At 41.4% G+C, this 18,910-nt stretch overlaps 1 protein-coding gene across 1 annotated transcript in view; it reads left to right on the top strand.

The window, feature by feature from the left end:
* The window catches only part of KIF26B (kinesin family member 26B), a 277,322-nt gene extending 261,612 nt beyond the window's left edge, over window positions 1-15,710 (top strand). The window contains exons 13-15 of the mRNA XM_066546619.1: window positions 6,423-6,625; window positions 7,624-7,774; window positions 9,322-15,710. Of these exons, the coding sequence (XP_066402716.1) occupies window positions 6,423-6,625; window positions 7,624-7,774; window positions 9,322-9,470 (503 nt within the window). The 3' untranslated portion in view covers window positions 9,471-15,710. The remainder of the gene's footprint in view (window positions 1-6,422; window positions 6,626-7,623; window positions 7,775-9,321) is intronic.
* Window positions 15,711-18,910: the final 3,200 nt, after the last annotated feature.

Genomic DNA, 18,910 nt, shown 5'->3' on the forward strand with positions numbered 1-18,910 from the left:
CAGTGCTCATTCACCAGCTCTAAACTGCTCTGAGAAGCTCCTTTAAAAATAAGACAGTGATTCAGAAAGCAAGGTTAAGAAATAAACTGGGTAGATAGAAATGAACTGTGTTGATAGAAAAAAAATTAGAAGTTGGATGTACATCAGCATATTCCTTATACCAGTACAGAAACAACCTACTAGTATAGGTGTGGATGGAATATTATAATAAACGTGCATTACTTTATTCCAATAAACAGGAAGCAAGTGATTTCTTGCACCAAGTGTCCTCGTACTTCTTATCAATTCACAACAGTGGGCTTGCATAACAGTCAATACAGAATGTGGCCTGAATTATTTTACAGTGAGATGGACGTGGAAAATTTTCTTCTGAATGATGGATCCTCTCAGTGTATCCTATTCCAGGTATTTGGGTGCAACATGGTCTTTCTATGCAGTCTATGTAATCTGAGTTGTGAGGATGAGTGATTGCCGTTTGGATTTTCTGGCAATATAGACCTTGGTTCTTTGGTGTTTGGAGTACTGACCTCAAGATGGGAAACTTAAATACTTCTGGTGAAATCCCTACATCATCAGAGGGGCCTTCCACTTGAAAATACTGGCAATGACTTCCCCTTCAGGAGGGAAACTGTGCAAACTGTATGAAAATCCATGGAGTGAATAGCTGTGTGCTCTACACTGGCAATAAAATGAGCTAGGAGGAAGGAGGTCAAAGGAAAGGGGAGGAGTTGGTTCAGTCATGGACAATTGACCATAGGGGCAGATCCCACTAGGAAAAAAGAATGAGAGACAAAGTCAGGATCCCATTTTAGACTCAAACCGAGCAGGAGCCCTGTTGTCAGACAGTGAGGAGCAGCAGAGGAAATAGGAGAGATAATCTCTGCTAGTAAGAGAAGCTTGATGCTACAACTGACATCACTGCTATTCCTGTTGGAGCCACAGAAGGAATAGCTTAGGGGTACTGCTCTAGTTAGCCAGGTCTGGTTTTTGTAACTTCCTTGGACTGTCTGGTGAGAAAAACCAAAATGCTGAGGAACAGGTTCTGTACAGAAAAGCAATTTTGCATCTCATAACATTAAATGCTGTGGGGAATAGCTTTGGCTCCACATCCCTCCTTGGAGCACACAATATAAACTTCTGAAATGTTGTTGTATCAAGTTACAGTTTCATTTTCTGTTTGAAACACCTTGAAATTTCTAGGACAGCAGTTGTTTTGCATCCCATTTGGATGTATCCTGCTTTGAAGAGATATGCATTGCACTTTTTCATTAAGATTTTGTACTTGCAGTTTTTGCCTTTACCTTTTTCACAGAAAAGATGCTCAATCTGGAATGTGTGCTTGGAAAGAAGCCTAAGGGGAACACTCCAAAATATACAGAACTTAAGCAAAACCAGAGTTTTTAGAGCTTTTGCCCTGGTCAAAACATACTTTTATGAGCACACATCCTTTTGCAGTTTGGCAATTTTGCTGGTCAAGGTCAGTGTGCCTTTTTATCCTTAAAGTTACCCTCACATACCTTGGTTTGTATTTCTCATGCCTTAAGGCTCCCTGGTCTTACCTTTGCTGAAATATATTGTAGCTTCAGTGCCACTCTTCAGTCAGATCTACTTTCACACTGCATGCTGAAGCGGTCCAGCTGGAGAAGAATTGTCCTTCTCGGACGTCCCGGCTGGCTATCCAGCACCGCTAGCAGTACGGGGGCATTGTCCCGATCTCCGTGGTTCGGGACAGCACCTGAGGCAAACACTCTGTGCTATGACAGAGCAGCGCTGCCTTGTGGTAGGACATGGCTTGGCTTGTGGCTACAGTCAGCAGAAATAAGAGAGTGCTCTCCAGCTCTGGTAAATGCAGGTTTATGACATCCCAAGGGAAACCAACAGCCAAAGAGAAAGAGGGAGAAGTTGCAACAGCTTATAAGGAGGGAGGGAAACAAGGGAGGAGTCAGCCCTTGGACGAATAGTGTTTCAGAGGGGAGTGGGATACAAAAGATTGACTTAGGGAAAACCCCAATGGGGATAACTTGAGGGTGGGGCCCTGGCCCTGAGCCAATCACTCGATGCTCTAGCTGGAAGTTTCTAGAGAGTTCTAGAGAGAAGGGTGGGAGCGCCGAGTGACGGACAGGGCACCAGGGAGGGATTTGAGAAAGGGTACATTAATCTCCAAGGCAACTGGGGAGGAGTTGGGATAACTGGCAGCATAAAGGAGGGAAGGGAGAACCAGGGCAGAACCATTGCATGATGGGGGAACAGAACAGTCCAACTTATACAGACACAACACAACAGCATGCCCTCACTGCTGTGCTACTCTCTTTATATTAAATTTAACCTGGCCAAACCTTAACCTATAGCTTAAGGTAGAGCAATAGATCTGTTGCAAAAGCAAATCTTATACCCTATGTATTTTCATGGCTGTTTCACAGCCTGGTTATTCATACTCAAGCTAGGTTCAAGAGAGGTTATTCTGAGGGTGGGTAAATTCAAACCAAGTGAAAAACATATTCTTCAGGGCATTTAGCAAATGATATTTTGCTTTACATACTGCATGGTTATAAATGAATGTGAAGTTATTTTACGCTGGGTTCATCTTACTGTGTTTCTTTCAGATTGATTTTTGGTATAATTTTCTTTTTTGAATGGAGGAATGAATTCTATTTACATGGTGGGAGGGTCAGCCAATTTGCCAAGGTGTAGAGGGGCAGAGGCAGCGCAGAGGTGGGAGGGTGCTGAGATCTGTTCCTGGATCTGTTGAGCTCCCTGGATTCCCACTTTCTTCATAAGTCATACATAGGGAATAGAGGAGTAGTGTGCTGTAATTACCACAAAGCGTGTTATTTATTACAGAGTCAAAATTTATGAGATCCTAACTCTGTCAAGTGCACCCAATAAATTTGGGACTTCAGATGGATATTTTCTATATGAATGGAAAACTGCATTAATTTTAACAATTTAATTGTTGTGTGTTGTTAGGGATGAGAAAGTTGTCAGCTGCTTTGTGATATTCACCCCAAAGCTCTGCTTAGGCTGTATCTCCTTACTGATCCCAATTAACATAAAATAAGATAAAAATCAGAGACTAAATGGAAAGGTCAGTGTCAGGAGCTTCCTGTCAAAAGGCACCATTATTTTCTGTACCTGGGCCAATAAGCAACCTATTAATCAGTGCATGTTTAGAGCAAACTAGATCCACTTTTACCTTACTGGAAAGAGGAAGAATATATTTCATTTTAATTTCTCCTCAAAGCACTCTACGCCTCAGATAAATCATCCTGAGTCAGCATTCAAGGTGCAGATAAACAGACATCTCTTTCTTTCTCCTGTGTCTCACACAGCTGTACCCCCTGGAAGCCCCGTGCAGGTCACCTGTGTCCCAGAGGATCCCTTGGCAGAGGGTGGCAAGGAGGCTGTGTAGGCAGCTCTGCCCGGCTGCATTGCCCCTGTGCACCATGAGCTGCAGCCTGTCCTGTTGTCATAACTCACAGGCAGCCCAGACACGAGCTCTGGCTAGAAAAACACAATGAGTTAATGTCTCCTTCCACTGCTGCACTCTCAGCTGCCCCTCTCCCAAGGGCTGTTAAAGGAAGCCTCAGGTTGGAGCCCTCCTTCTACACCACAGGCTTCTGCTTCCCATTAAGCCAAATGGATATTAATGGGAAAAAAATGCAAAAAAAATTGCTATCATTCCTCTACTTCATACCCCAGCAATCTGTTTTGCTTTGCTCAAAGTAGGACCCTTTTGCTGTTGTGGCAAGGTGCATTGGAGCCATCCACCTGCATTTCTAGAGAGTCTTGGACTTGGACTTTGACTCTGGCTGGAGACAGAGTTTTTCCAGTGGGGTGGTTTAGAAGTGCTTCATTACACAAGAAGGTGGTTTTAACAGCCACTGTGGGGAAAAGAGGAAGAAAATCAAACATCATGGAAAAAGGCACTTAGTTGTAATCCAGCCATGCATGGAGATCTGGGCAGAAGGAATTTCCAGTCTGCTCAGCTGCTTCCTTGAAATGCTAGAGCTAGTCTAAAGGTATGTCAGGAAAGGAGATGTGACCATTACTGTGGGGCAGAAAGCAAAAATAAATAATTAGCAGCACTGGGTGCATTAAACAGAAGGTCATATCTGATGCTTATTGATATCGCTGGCTCTAAAAGTTGTCAAACAGCAAAGAGATTGTATTTACACTCAGACAAAATTTGACAGACTGCTTCTGTAAGACACCATGGCCAAAAGCCTCAAAAGTATTAAAAAACTTATTTAATGCCTGAATCCTTTTGATCTTGAGTGACACTAGGATGATACTCATTGCCCTTCCCGTCTAAGCAAGCGGAGGACTTGCTTCCCAGGACGAGCTGAGCCTATTTCAGGATCTCTCCCTGCATGAAATAAAATTGAATAGTCCACCATGTGCTCTCACCTCCCTTCAGGTATGCAGCTGTTCCCAGCATTTGGTTACCTTTCCCTAGCACTGCTGACAGAAGTCACCCTTAGAATCACAGTTTGTTGGGCTCTTCCCAAACTGTCTTCTTGTCAGTTTTTGGCTATAGTAATGGGTCAAGTCTTGCTTTTCCTTTTATCAAGATCTGTCTCTTGTCTTGATCAGGCAGTTTAATCTAGAGATTAACTGAAATGCATTCAAGGTAAGGGAATGCTGACATTGTCTTCCAGTGACTGGTACCAGAGAACTAAAATAACTCCTGCTTCCTGGTATTTGTAAGGCTTCATTTGTTCTGGCATGAGCTTTTTTGCTGGGCTGCAGTTTGAGCAATAAACACAGCTATGATAAGTGTCATAGGATGGCAATCTCAGGTTGTTTGGTGTAAAGGGGCCTTGTAGAGCTCCCTGTCTACCCAGAACTCTGTCAATCATCTCTGACTGTGCTCTCTTTTTCCTGCACTGGGTTATCTCAGATGTCTCCAAATAAAAGCTCTGTAGACTAGGTTTTCCAAGAGACCATTCTCATCCATTTTAAAGCTAGAATTTGCAGGTTAATTACTTGTCTCTAACACAGACCTACTGGTTTCTAGGACAGACTATTGTACTCAGAAGTCATAGGATAAGATGTGAATAGTTCTCAAAGTCAGCACAGAAGCAGACTCCCATGAATGAAACTAGGCAATACTTTCTTACTTGAAAATCCAAAAATTAGGCAATCAATAGATATTTTGGGTTTTTTTTAGCTTTTATTGAAGCACCAAGTTGACAGACATGTTGAAACTATTAACATTCAAGTCTCAATAAATGTAATGTGGGAAATTCCTATAAATGATTTTATCTTATTTTTAAAATAAAATCTGCATGATCATTCAGCATCTCTTCCCTGCTGGCTGGCATCACTTATGTAGTTGCAGCCAAGAAAGCCAGTTAATAGTTTCACTCAAACTTGCTGGCTCCGGCTTTTGTTTTTGGCTTCTCCCATCCTTTTTATTCCTGCTGTGTCTTAGGGAAGACCCTGTGTCAGCTACAAAACTTTTAGAGTTTTTTGGGTTTTTCCAACCAAGCCATTGCTCTAATTATACTAAACCAAGCAATGAAATGTAACCTGTTGATTTTTTTGTGTGTGTGTGTTTTTGTTCTTTCTCCCAGCAAACCACTGCCATTACACCAGGGACATCCATTTTATTCCTCCTTGCTCTACTGTAGGCCCTGACTTGGCATCTTATGTGGCAGGCACTTTGCAGAGGCTGGCTAGTGCTTGTCCTTTGACTGTAAGGGTCAGTAGCAGTAAAGAGATAGGAAAGCCTGGCTGGACCAGTTCTGTCCTGCTGGCTTGGGTCCTTCATTGGCTCACCTGTATGTGCTGAGACCTAATCAACAGGGAGCAGACACAGGCTTTGTCAGCTTCAGGGGACATGTGCCCTCTGAGTGCCAGATCTTGGAGTCAGGCACCAAGGAGCACTGAGGTGTTGGCGATGGAGAGAGACGGGGAGACTGACTCGGTGATCAGAATCTGATTTTATTGTGGGATACAAGTGCTTATATACTATTTCAGGGAGACTGGTAATGTGTACTGCAATGATTAGGTTAAAATCACATACACAAACTTACGCATATAACAACATCTCTTGCTTGCAGAGTTTAATAGGATTTTCTTTTCCGGTAAACCTGTTTGATTTAATCTTCTTGCAATCTAGGTCTAATTTTCAAGGTTCCGTTTGCTTTTGCCAAGGCATCCTGTTATCAAATCTCTCTATGTTAACCAGGTCCAAAGTCCATCATCTGTCTTGTGTCCCCCAACATTCCAACACTGAGGGTGTCACTCATGATGGGTGGGCACTGCACATTGCAGCTCCAGCTCCCATGGCCTCCCCTGGGTTCCCATTTTCTTCTGTGTCTGAGAAGGCCAGACATACATCACTTGTAGACTTCTCTGCAATAGAAAGGAGAAGCAGTAGCTGTGCTAACATGCAGTGGCACTTTCTCCATTGGCAGGTTCACAGAGGAGGAGGCTCATTCCAGCTTTATCCCTTGACACCACCTCCCCAGCAAGGAAGCCAGCCAGCAGCCCCGGGGTGCGCTGGGTGGATGGGCCGCTGCGGAGCGGGCAGAGGGGCCTGGGGGAGCCCTTTGAGATCAAAGTCTATGAGATAGATGACGTGGAGAGGCTCCAGCGACGGCGAGGTGGGGACAGCAAGGTGAGTGCCATCCGTGTAATCTCCTGGCGGGCCTAAATTGCAAAGGTCAGCACTTAAAACATATGATTGGGAGGAATATCTGAGGTTGAGTATTTTAGAGTAACGATGGATTATAGACTTCATTATTATTTTAAGTCATTTTTCCTACCTAGCCTCTGACACTTGTTGAAGCTGTTTGTGATGTTTGGAGAAGCTTGTTGGAGTGAGGTTTCCACTGCACTTCACCCACAGCAGATTTGTTTACAGATGAGATTGTGAAATAGTGTTGAGATCTTCACACAGGCTTGGATGAGGATAGTTCTGCTATTGGAATTGTTTCCACACTAGCGAGGGTAGCACAGTCCTCAGATGGTTTCATTTGCTCCACGTCTTTGTGGCTGCCACCCCTCAGAAGTCGTGTGAGGCCAGGCTGGCTGTCTCCAGCACTGCACCTCATGCTGTTACTGTGCTCCAGAGCTTTACAGAAAATATATCTTCTTTATTAATGACTATGAATTGCTAGGGCTTTTCATAACATACTCCCTTTGTTTAAGGATGTTTCAAATTTGATATTGCTACCAGTTCTCTTATTTTAAAATATGACTAATGCATTACTTATGCACCAAGCACAGGGGTGTATTTAGGCTTTCAATACAGCAAGCAATGGATTTTCTACTCCCAAGAGCTTAGATTTTCTTAGCCAAACTGTGTTAAAAAAAAAAGAAATGTTTTCCTACAGTTAATCTAATTTCAAGATGCTGCCTGGTATTAATTATTCTGATTTATTATTAACTACCATTACAAAGTCTCCAAAGCTCACTGATGGAAAACATGAAAACCAAGCAAAAGCAATAAAAATAAAGCAGATGATGGATGATTTCATGCAGTGATTCATAAGCTTCCAGAGTAAACGGCTCATTGTCAGTATTATTGATTGGAAGATCATTTCACTGAATGGACCTAGGCATTTCTTCTCCTCTTCACCTATTCTTTTCCTGCTTCTTTTTCCTGGCTGGCAGGAGGTGATATGTTTCAATGCCAAGCTGAAAATCCTGGAGCATCGCCAGCAGAGAATCGCTGAGGTCAAGGCCAAATATGAGTGGTTAATGAGAGAACTGGAGGTGACCAAACAGTACCTGATGCTGGATCCTAATAAATGGCTCAGTGAATGTAAGAGCATTGTTTTATTTCCTGAACTTATAGGTTTCCTTTGGTTTATTTAATAGGGGGGATGGAAGGAAGCAGAAATGTCTGGTAAGAGTGAGATGTAAGCTACTGTTTGTAAACTAAAATGAACCAACATAGGACCTTAGGGTAAGCTTTAGATTGACTGTCTTTCTAGAACTAGTTTCTATAACTCTTATTAAATGTTAACAGTAGAACTGAACAATCCTTTTTGCCTGAGAGCTGAAGGTTGAAATGGTACAGCATTCTAGTGGTGAATGTTGCCATTGGTAGATTAACGTTCACGCGTTTCAGTCCACAGCTCCTGAAAATGAGATTTTTTTCTTTTGGCCTCAGATCACTCAAACATATGAGCAATATTATAAATCTGCTCTTCTACCACAAAATAACACTGTGGAGCAAACTTGTCCCTTGGCAGCAGTGGGCTTACATGAAATGAAATGAAATTTGGCCCATTTTTTATAACTATAGATGTGTAAAGTTCAGAGAGCTTAAAGGGCATTCACATTCAAATGAAGAAGGACCTCATCACCTCTAAAGAAAAAACCATAAAGAGTACTGCAGTACTTATACAACAGTTTTTAGTATTAGCAAGCAGATAAGTTCATAACAAAGAGTTCTAGAAAAAAACCCACAATGTGCAAAAGTTTATTTAGGATAATTGCAAGTGGCAAAAGGAGGCTGGCTGGTGTATTTCCTTACAACATCCTAACTCTTCCTTTAACAGCTGCTTAAAGCTGACACCAGATTGATGCATTCTGCAAAACAACCACCCTATAGGTTTCAGGAACACTATAAAGGAAGAGAGTTAAAAGGACAGTTTTAAAGAGAGAGAGAATTTGCTATGCACTGCTGTCCCCTTACTGTGTGATGCCTTTGTTTCTAATTCCAAATGTGGTAAGTGCAGAACGCCTGGAGGGTTGCAGAGACATCAGGAACCAGATATGATGGGCAGTGCTGGCTCAGAAAATGACACTTGGCTTCCACGGAAGCTGCTGGGCACTTGTGTTGGAAGGATTTTAGTGTGTGCCTTCCCTTGCCTTGCTGGAGTGGTCTAGTGGGAATCACATGGAATAGGGAGAGGTGTGAGGAACAAGGACCCTAGAGGTTTGTTATAAATTCCAAGTTCTGAATTCAGCAAAGGACTTGCCCTCCCAGAAGAGAGCAGCTATTTAAAGCTCTTTCTGGTCAGCAGAATGTGTGAGAAAGTACATTCAACATACTAGTATTCAACATATGCTGGAGGATGATGGAGCATGGCAAAGGCATCTGCAGTTCTGGTGAGGATGGCAGAGCAGATCACTACAGAAAGCATCCAATGCAACTTAAGAGTATTTTTCACTGTGGGCAAGCTGCTGTATCATTTTAATAGTCATTAAACCAAAAAGGCAAGTTTTAAAGGCAATGGCAAGCCAGAGGTGATGTTGTATATAGTAGTGATGAGTTTGAAGACTGGAATTAGCTCTGACACTCCCACCAGTCATCACTAAGTATGGTCTACTTTTCCTATCTGTTTGTTTTCTTTCTCACAGTTGATCTGGAGCAGGTATTTGAGCTGGATTCTCTGGAATACCTGGAGGCCCTGGAATGTGTGACTGAGCGTTTGGAAAACCGTGTCAACTTCTGCAAGGCCCATCTCATGATGATCACCTGTTTTGACATCACCTCTAGACGCCGATAAAGGATGAACCTCAAGAGAATTTTAATGCACATCTCTGCCATCCTCCTTTTTCCTTCCAAACAGCATCCCAAAGACAAAAGAATGAGGATGAAGGTTGGAGTCAAGTCTCAGCTGTGTGTATGAGAGATTTGCTATACTATACAGAGGAGTAGTATTAAAAAAACAAACAGAACAAGCATGGAAAATGGAGATAGAAGGTTGTTGATACTCTTAGCCTAAAAGAGCACTTTGTGGAACCTTTTAAGGACGTGTCTGTAAATAAGAACTGCTGGCAGAAGACACTTCTTTCCCTGCATTAGCTGAGGAAGGAGGAAAGGTGGTTGTGGGACTTCCATTGAGAGGTTCATTAAAAGAAAACCTATCCAGAAAAACTGTTCAAGTGCCTTGCAAATCTTTGTTATCCAAACATTTATGTTCATACTTTATTGTGTACAGATGGTGCTAGTCAAGAAAAGAAAAAGAAAAAAAAAACAAATACACTTTTGAAATGTATTTACAGCTTGTTTTTCTCTTGGTGTTTTCTCCTATTTCAGACTTGCTGTTTCTAAGTAACTTGTGTTTGTAGAGATATTTCCTAATCAGTACAACATATGAATAAATGTTAACTGTCTTTTCTTGTTACCAGAGTAAGGCCACTCAAAGAGAAATTCAGCTTTCCCAGATGACACAAACATATTTCTAGCAGAGAATAAGGTTTGTTTAAATGCTGTTCTGTACTCTCTTATATGCTGGAGAACACCATCATTTTCCCAGCCTGTTTTGCAGTGTAAGAGAGAGAAGTGACATTACTGTGAAGTAAATATCTTTTCAATTTGATCCAACCCCCACAACTTGTTTTCTTGTTCATATATGTTTTGCTTTGTACTGGCTGGAGTTATGAATGAGGAGGTACTTTTATCCTAACTCCTTTTCCTGGTGCTAGTAACTTGCTGGAAAATTGTCCTCTAGGCTAAGGGTTCCCATGTTTATCAGTCCAAAAATGAGTGATTTGTTCTTTCTTGAGACTGTGACTGATGACATTTAGCTTCACCTCTTTACAATCTATACCACTGCAAGACATGTTTTGTCAGCTTCTGATCCCTGGCCCAGTGTGTCCATACTCACAGTTGTAGCTGAGGAGTGCAGGGTCTGCTCAGCTCAGCACATCTGGAAATAAAGCAAATGAGTAGATACAGCACTTCAAGCATGTTGGCTATGGCATCTTTACTAATCCTCAGTACCTGAAGCCATGGCAAAATTCACATTGACATCGAAAGGACAAGGGTCAGCACCTCCCTATACATCCAGTTATTTTACTAGTTTGCCTCTTTATCTACAAAACAGTTTGTGGGAAGTAACATCCTTTGTATTTCATAAACAAATGTGCAAAACCGCATTTTAATTACATATGAGCATGAATAATTATTTTGTGGAATTCGGTTTCTTATTCCTCTATATTGAAATAAGCACATTCAGAAAATTTCCTCTCTCATACATTTGTGTTACCCTCCTGTTGCTTATGAGGAAATAAGACTATTTTTTAATATACTCAAAATGCATCAATTAACTGCTTACTTAAGTGCAACTCTTCTTTCCCTGCACCTTTGTATCAATGCCATCTTATAATACCCCAATGGTAAAACAATACTGGTAGATTTTCTAGTGGTTACATGAACAGAAAAGCTGTTTTAAAAAGCAAAAGTAACATTTGTATAGTTTTATTTTCTTTTAGTGCTCTACAACTCGTAAAAAAAATCTTACTCACTCTGTTACCTTTGTCACTGGATTTTGTAGAAAATTCTACTTAAAATCTATAGGATTATTTGGAAAGGAAAAAAAGGTCCTGTGTGAAAGTCACTTTCTAGTCGGTTCCACAGCAATTTCCTATCATGAAACTTATATTCTAAGTATTAAAGACATACCCCTTTCTCTCTTAAAGAAATATACTCCAACCAACTCTGAAAATCCCCCCAAACAATGTAATTTATTTGGCTTTCTTCTCTTTATAGCAATTTCAGTAGCAGTTACTATGTATTGGTTCTTTGGAGGCCATCTCTTCTCTGCAGGGCCCCAAGGATTGAGTACAGCTGCAGAGAGCCAAGGAAATCATCCCTGCACACAGTCCATGAGTTATACAGGAGTGGTGATGTTTCCATAAACCAAGTGGACACATTTTGGAGCCATCATAAAATACCTATTGCATGTTATGTTCCTCACCCACAGTAACTTGTTTATTCATTTATGCTCGATTTGGTACTTCTGCAGCTTAAGAAGCATAGCAAAAAGAACGTGTACCTAGCCATTGTTTTAAAGAGTAAGAGCATATGTTCACCCTGTTTATCACAATGGACAAAAATTGATCCCTGAAACCAAATTGATTACACCAAGGATGAATTCAGCATAGTAAAAAATATGTACTAATTGAGCAGAATTGCAGTACTTACAAATATTTTATTTCTGTGCCCCTAATTAGAGTAGCCATTAACTCCCATAATATACTAGTATTCATATTCTGAAATCCATATGCATTCTTGACTTTCTGTCATTTCATTTCAGAATTTGCCACTATGTTTTTAAGAATTTCAATGGCTCAATACAAGAAAAGGAATGGAAAATTTTGTGGAGATTTGACATGATAAAATGTTATCTTCTTGAAAACAGCTTTTTACTTCAAAATTTAAATTACTGTAACTCAAGTATTTGCAAAACACATAAAGCATTAAGGGCTTTATTATGAAATTGATCTCAGTTTGCAGTAGCCAGCATTTTAGAGAAGATACATACACTTCTGCAAGTCATCCAGGAAGCCCATTCTTTAAGGCATTGCTGTTTTATGCTGATTTTTTAAAAGGCATCATGTAGCCCAAAATACACAAGAGCAACACGAATGTAATGCCTAATCATTTTCACATTCAGAAATCAATCTTATTTCCCTGGGACAGCTTTAGCAGGAAACAGCAGTGTTAATGTAATTAGGTTTGAAGGTTAATTCTTTGTTCACACGTGTCACAGGAGATCGCAGCTCTTCATTGTCAGGCTGTGAGAGGACTGTGGAACACCAGCACTGCTCCACATCCCCTCCGGCACCTGGGGGCACTTCCTGGGAACTTCTGCTCTTGCCATACAGGAACCTTATCCATACAAGGGACAGGAGTTGCTCTAGAGCCATAAATTGAAGTGCAACCATAGGCTGGAGACTTTGGCTGTGCTTAGGGTGATTCAGACATCCTTCCTGTCTGTGTCAGCTCTCACAGCAGGCAGAAGCTGCTCTGGCTCTGACAGGTCAATTTGTGCTCTGAATGGTGTGGGAGAGCCCTAATTCCTGGTGCATTTGTCACACTGTCTTTTCTTTTGCCATGCATGCCTTGCATTTGCCTCAAAACAATTCCTTGTCAAGTCATTCAGATCTAAGTAATCCAAAGTATTACTTTACAGAAGGACAAAGAAGGAAACTAATAGTTCCCTTTCTTAGGTTTTCTTGTCATCTCAACTGCTCTGATAAAACTGAGGCACAATTGCATTAAGAATCAGAAGAGTTATTACAAAGTAAACCCAGTTGTGAGGAAAATTCATCCACCTGCCATTTTTTGGGGTATTTACTGTTACTTATATAGTAGAAGATCATGCTACTCTTAGGTATTTAACACTTTCTCATTTTGTGTAAGGCCAGCCAGGGCTTTTGCTGAACATCTGTCTTCGATCCAGTCTAAGAAGACCCACTGCCATAAATCCTAGCTTCTGAAACTTGCAGGTCCATAAAATAGTAGCTGGCACAAAGCAATGGCATGATCCTCTGACATGACTCTTAGTGAGAGCTGCATAGAATGTACAAAAAGGGATCAAAGAAACACACTGCCATTTTTTTCTTTTATCTCTAAATGTAGCAATTATAGAGGCTGAAAGCTGGGAGTGATGCTGGGAATAATACATACCAAATCCCATGTTTGCTTACAGAAAAGTCTGTCTTGAAGTGTGGGGTTTATGTCTTCACTTTTTTCATTTATCTCAATAATATGGTTGGTCTTAAAATAGGGACCTGTGGCATGGAATTCAAATGTGATGACAGCTGAAAAATATAGACTCTTACAAATCACCTTCTACAAATATTTGTGATGTGGCTGTATTGTTTTTAATGAGCTAAAAATCATTGTAGAAACAAAAGTTGTACATGCACCGATAAATACACACGCACAGAGCCTGAGATGGCCCCCTTACACATTGCTGAGGGGAAGTGGCAGAGCTGCTGACAGGTGGCAACATCACCTCTTCCCTCCTCCAAGGAGTGCCTGCCTACAAAACCTTTCCCCTTGCACTCACCTGGGTGAAGTTAACTTATGCCACACTATAGGGAAAGCTTATGCTTGAAACTCTTTCAAGGGCTTCTTTAAAAGGTTCTTTGTTACCCAGGTTCTTCTGTAGCCAAATTGCTGCAGTTCCCATGTAGGACCTGTTAAAGCCTGTAAAAGTATTCCAGATGAACTACTCTATATTTCAGAGTGTCATGAAATTACAGAAAGATATTTCATAATCTCAGCTGTTTAACACAACAATTTCTACATTGCATACAGCATAGTTACATCAACTGAGAGCCTGGACTCTTGGTGGTCTGTGAAGCTTCCTGTCTAGTCCTAACAGAGTTAAAATTGTAAATTGAAGCTTCTGCATTGCAGAAGCAAATTCAGTTCTCCTAAGCCAGAGGCTGAGCAACCTCTGATGCCAGTTCATATGATGGGAAGGATGGTTCATATGATGGGAAGGATGATTGCACAGCATCAGGGATGCACCAGCTCATTGCAGAGATCATTAAATACCAACAGGAATGGATGATGACGGTAGAGGGAGGCATTTCTTCTCAAATCCATGGATGGTAGCGTACCTCGCTTAATCTTGATATCCTCATGGTCTATGTTTAGTAACTCCAAGGCCTTTGCATTGGCAACATACAGCAGTTTTTGAAGACACGAGGCTGGCTGTTGCTAGCTATCCTAAGATTTGTAAGAGGTTTCCAAATAACCATAGCAAACACAACTGTGAATGATTTGTCAATGCAAAGTTAATAATCTCTGTCGCATTTATTGTGCGCTCATCCTAGGGTTATCTGAGCTTCCATACCTGTTCCTGGAAATGATAAACCATTTTATTATTGTCTTTATCTTTTCTTCTTTCTCCTTCTCAAGCAACCTTTCAAAACAAACAAAAAAAATTCCCTTGGAAATGTAGCACCCTTTTGCCACCAAATTCACGAAGAGCAGTCTCGTGCTCACTTATGCAAGCTTTTGAAGCTCACAAAGGGCATGATGATTCTGCAAAGAATGAGGTACTGAAAGTAGCTGAAAAAGTAGCATTCAGTAGCATTCAGCTATAGTGTTTCAAACAAACTACCTTCAAACCCTCCTGGATAGGAAATAAAACACAACCCAAACCATCTTACTTTGAGTGGTCCTACTTAAGTATTGAGCAAACTTTATAATAATGGTAATAAATTGGTGCTTGAGGCAGTTTCAGCTATATTACATATTCTCTATATACTATAGATATGGATGTATTCACCCTCTTTATTGTATATGTATGTGTGTGAGTATTTACATGTAGCACACATACATATATGTTTTATGTATGCATAGATACTAACTTTTCTACATTTTACTTCTTTCCCACCCATAGCTGAAACTGCTGGTTACTAACATCCACATCCACATCATATTCTATGTATGAAGGATATAATTTATTTGTAAACTCAGGATGTTCTTGTTTTATAGAGTTGCTTGTATTTTATAATTTATTTACACATCATGGTTGGAAATGCTTATCTAAGTGCTATGCATTGAAGTGTATGTTTGCTAAATCCATTTCACTCTGTCCATGGCTATGTTCTTTCTCATTATAACAGTGGTATAAAATAGGGCTACGGAGGAGAGAAACTGATAGATGTAGAACTTATTCTGGTCCCATCATTGGGCAATTCCAGGAAAGGATGTATCAGTAGTATATATATATATATTTTATCACCTAAATTTTATGGGGAAAAAAGGAGAAAGAACAGCATGAGGACAAGTTCAAAATGTGGAAAGTCACAGCCATTTCCAAGTTTGTCAACAAATGCATTGAACCTTTTGCCATTAAAATTGTAAAGTTTATTGTTTGCTGGCTAAAAAATATCCCTTTTGTGGTATTTGAGGTGTGAAACATTGTCAAAAATATGATGTCTGGAAAAAAATCAAACTATAGTGGCATTAAATGTTTACTTTTATCTTACCAATATATCTGCCTCCTCCTCCTGACTCTTTCACTTTAGATAAGAGCCTTTCATGGCATTTCATACTGGAGAATGCTTTTGACCCACAAGAGGATGTGGTATCATAACGGTGAAAGTGAGCAAGAGAGCAAGATCAAACCTGAAAATAAAATGACCAAAGGGGTTCTATCAAGCAAGGGTTTACTGAGAAGCAAATTCACCAGAAAACAATAAGAAATTGCTGGGTTTGGTACCAATGACAAAAATACTACCAGCAAGCAGAGCAGCATTAACTTGCCTGCTGCTGTCCAGAAACACAAAGAAAACACAGTCACAGACCTGAAATGGTCAGGCTTTTACATAAGCTGGTTATGCATATACACAGGGATTGCTCTTTTGCATCTGTGAGCAGGGGAAAAATCTGAGACCAAACAAATATAAAAGATGTATTCATAGGTATATTTTTTTATCATCTTTAGCAATTGTGTCACATTTCCCTTGGCCACCATGCAGGTAAGTAACACATGGGAGTTATAAAAAGACTTTGTGTCCATTACTCAAGACATTTTTCTCTCTCAGAGAGGCAGTAGTGGCAGGTTCAGCAGCCTCTGAGCTGCTGCAGAGGTGTGCACAATATCTGCTTGCCTTCAGCTCATGTTTGTGGCATTCCCTGTTGTTAATTAAGACAGCACTTTGCTTGCAGAACAAAATGTGAACGAGCTCTCTGGGTAAATCTCACATGCCAACCAACACCTGAATAAGCCCTGATAAGGATGCTGAGCTCTTCCCATCAGAAGAAAACCACAGATCTTATTTCCTGTGGGAAAGATTAAAAAAAAACCAACCCAAATCAGTCAAAAAATCTTTTACATCATCTGCTGGCAGATGATTTTCTCATATTCCTTACTTTAGGAGGGACATGTTAGGGTGTTAGGCATTAAATATTTGGTTAACAATTTGATAAGAATTTAATAAAGTCCTTTCTTCTATTTTATTATTATACAGCAGAGTGGCAGATCTAGCAGTCACAGTTGCAGGGAATGCAGTTGTTTATGGTGACCTCTTTTACAGGAAAAATACTGAGGTGGATACAGTGGCAAAGGCTGGCAAAGATGATGGGGAGGAGACAGTCTCCTCCTTTCCCTTCTTAGAGCAGCAAGCCCTGTGCTACCTTAGCTGCTGCCCCAGGCCAGTAAATTTGCATGCTGTGCCTCTCCACAGTATCTGTAAATGAAGATAAACAGCCAATTTTTTTATCTGTGGGCTGTTCAGAATAGCTCTGATTTGCTCTAAAGAGCTAAAAGGCTTATTGCCTACTTTCGAGGTGATTTATCTTCATTGCTGTTATCATGCAGCCGCATCAGTATTGAGGAGCCCTGAGTGCCTTACAGAGACAAAACCAGAAAAATGGTTTAGTGCAAGTCCTAGATTTTGTCTAAGACAGAACTGATGGTGAGGAGATCTAGATGAGCTGCAAACAGAATCAATTCACTCTTGGTCAAATCTGGAGCCTTACAGAACCCAATGCCACACACTTCTGATTTGGGGCAAGACAGCAAGATATTCACGGAGTGGAAAAAGTAGCTCACGCCTGGCAAAAGTCTGGTGTCCTTATGAGGCCTGCCTGAAACTGTTGATACATCTTTTAAAGTAATGACCAAGTTTTGTCTTTAAAACTATTAACTTGCCAGACTAAAAATCAGGTTTAGGGTGGAAATCTGATCAACCCCATCTCCTTATGGGGCCCCAAATAAGCTCTCTAGCTATTGGAAAACCAGGAGGTCAGGTTGTTGCTAAAGCATGTTCCTCTCCCACATCCATCTGCAAACCAGACTCCCGGGAGCTCACCCTCATTTTGGCTGACAGTATCTGCCTGGGAGACACTGAAGGGGGATGAAGGCTAGAAAATTCAGTTCCCAGTCTTTGAGATGAACACAAAGTGAATATTTAGTTGCTCTGGAAAAGGCCATCTGTGGATTTTACGGTTTATGATAGTTAGTAGTCTTGACAGTTGCCGATCTGGCAGTTTTGGAGGCTGACATCTGCTATTTAACCACTGAGCAAAGCTTTGCTGGCTGTGACCACACAAATGCTTTACATTGCTCAAAGACCACTTTGATAACCTCCAGGAACAAGTAGGTAGCTTGGTGCTCCTTTCCACTCTCAGGAACTATCCTGGCAAGTACTGACTTGGGAAAAGCTTCTAGACAGCCAAACCCAGTCCATCTCAATGGGTGCTTGTTGGGGGAAAAGACCTGCATTCGTGTGCATATGTTTATACGTGTCTCTTCTGTGGACCCTTATAGCACAGGTTTGGCACCTATGCTTTCTGTCAGATTGTGAGTTTCATACCAACGAAATGACAGCCAAACATATTCAGCTGTGTGTGTCTGGCACATATCCATATCTCAATTTCTATTTCCTAGGAACCCAAGTGCTGCCAGACACGTCAGGATTATGTGCAGGACTCGAGGCTTGCTGTGGAGAGGAAGTCTCACCTCCAGCAATGAGGGACCTTTGTCACTCACTTTAAAAGGAGCAGGGACTGTCCTTGTCCCTCTCTCATCCTTTCTCCTCTTCGTTCCCTGAATGACAGAACACCAGGGAGAGAGAGCCTTGACATTTTCCTAAATTTAGTTTGTCAAAAGGTGAATTGCTCATTGTAGTTACAATATAGAAGGAAGAATATAAAATATAGAAGGAAGAGGAGCACAAAACCACCTTGCTCGCTGGGCTGTGCTCCACAGACTCCTCCACACTGGCACCCTTGGATGCTCTGTGCCACCCAGCCCAGCCCTTTGCAGGCTGCCCCTTGGAGCTTGATTGAAATGAGCTCCTGGTGGCACTGAGGGAGCAGCAGTGCTCCCTCTCACCCTGCCTTTCAATGCCCATCCGTGCAGAGGGGCTCAGCTCTCTCCCTGTCTGTGCTTTAGCTGAATGCCCAGGGACACTAATGTGGAGAGTCATGGCAGCTGCCTGGTTTTATTTAAGAGCAAGCTGCCTGCTGCTAAGCCATATTTGGTGGAAACCTCACAGTACCCAGCAAGGGGCACTGAGGGAGCCAAGCAAGACACTGTAAACAGCATTTTCTCCTAATTTCTGAGGACAACAGAAGGCATGGCAATTACTGGAATGATGAGCAAGATAAGAGCTGGCTCCTGTACCTGCTGCTGGTGACTTCTGCAGCCCTGGGGGCTGGTGTAGCTCAGGCTCACGCCTGCCCTGA

Source organism: Molothrus aeneus, chromosome 3, assembly GCF_037042795.1.
Source record: "Molothrus aeneus isolate 106 chromosome 3, BPBGC_Maene_1.0, whole genome shotgun sequence".
NCBI classification, from domain to species: domain Eukaryota; kingdom Metazoa; phylum Chordata; class Aves; order Passeriformes; family Icteridae; genus Molothrus; species Molothrus aeneus.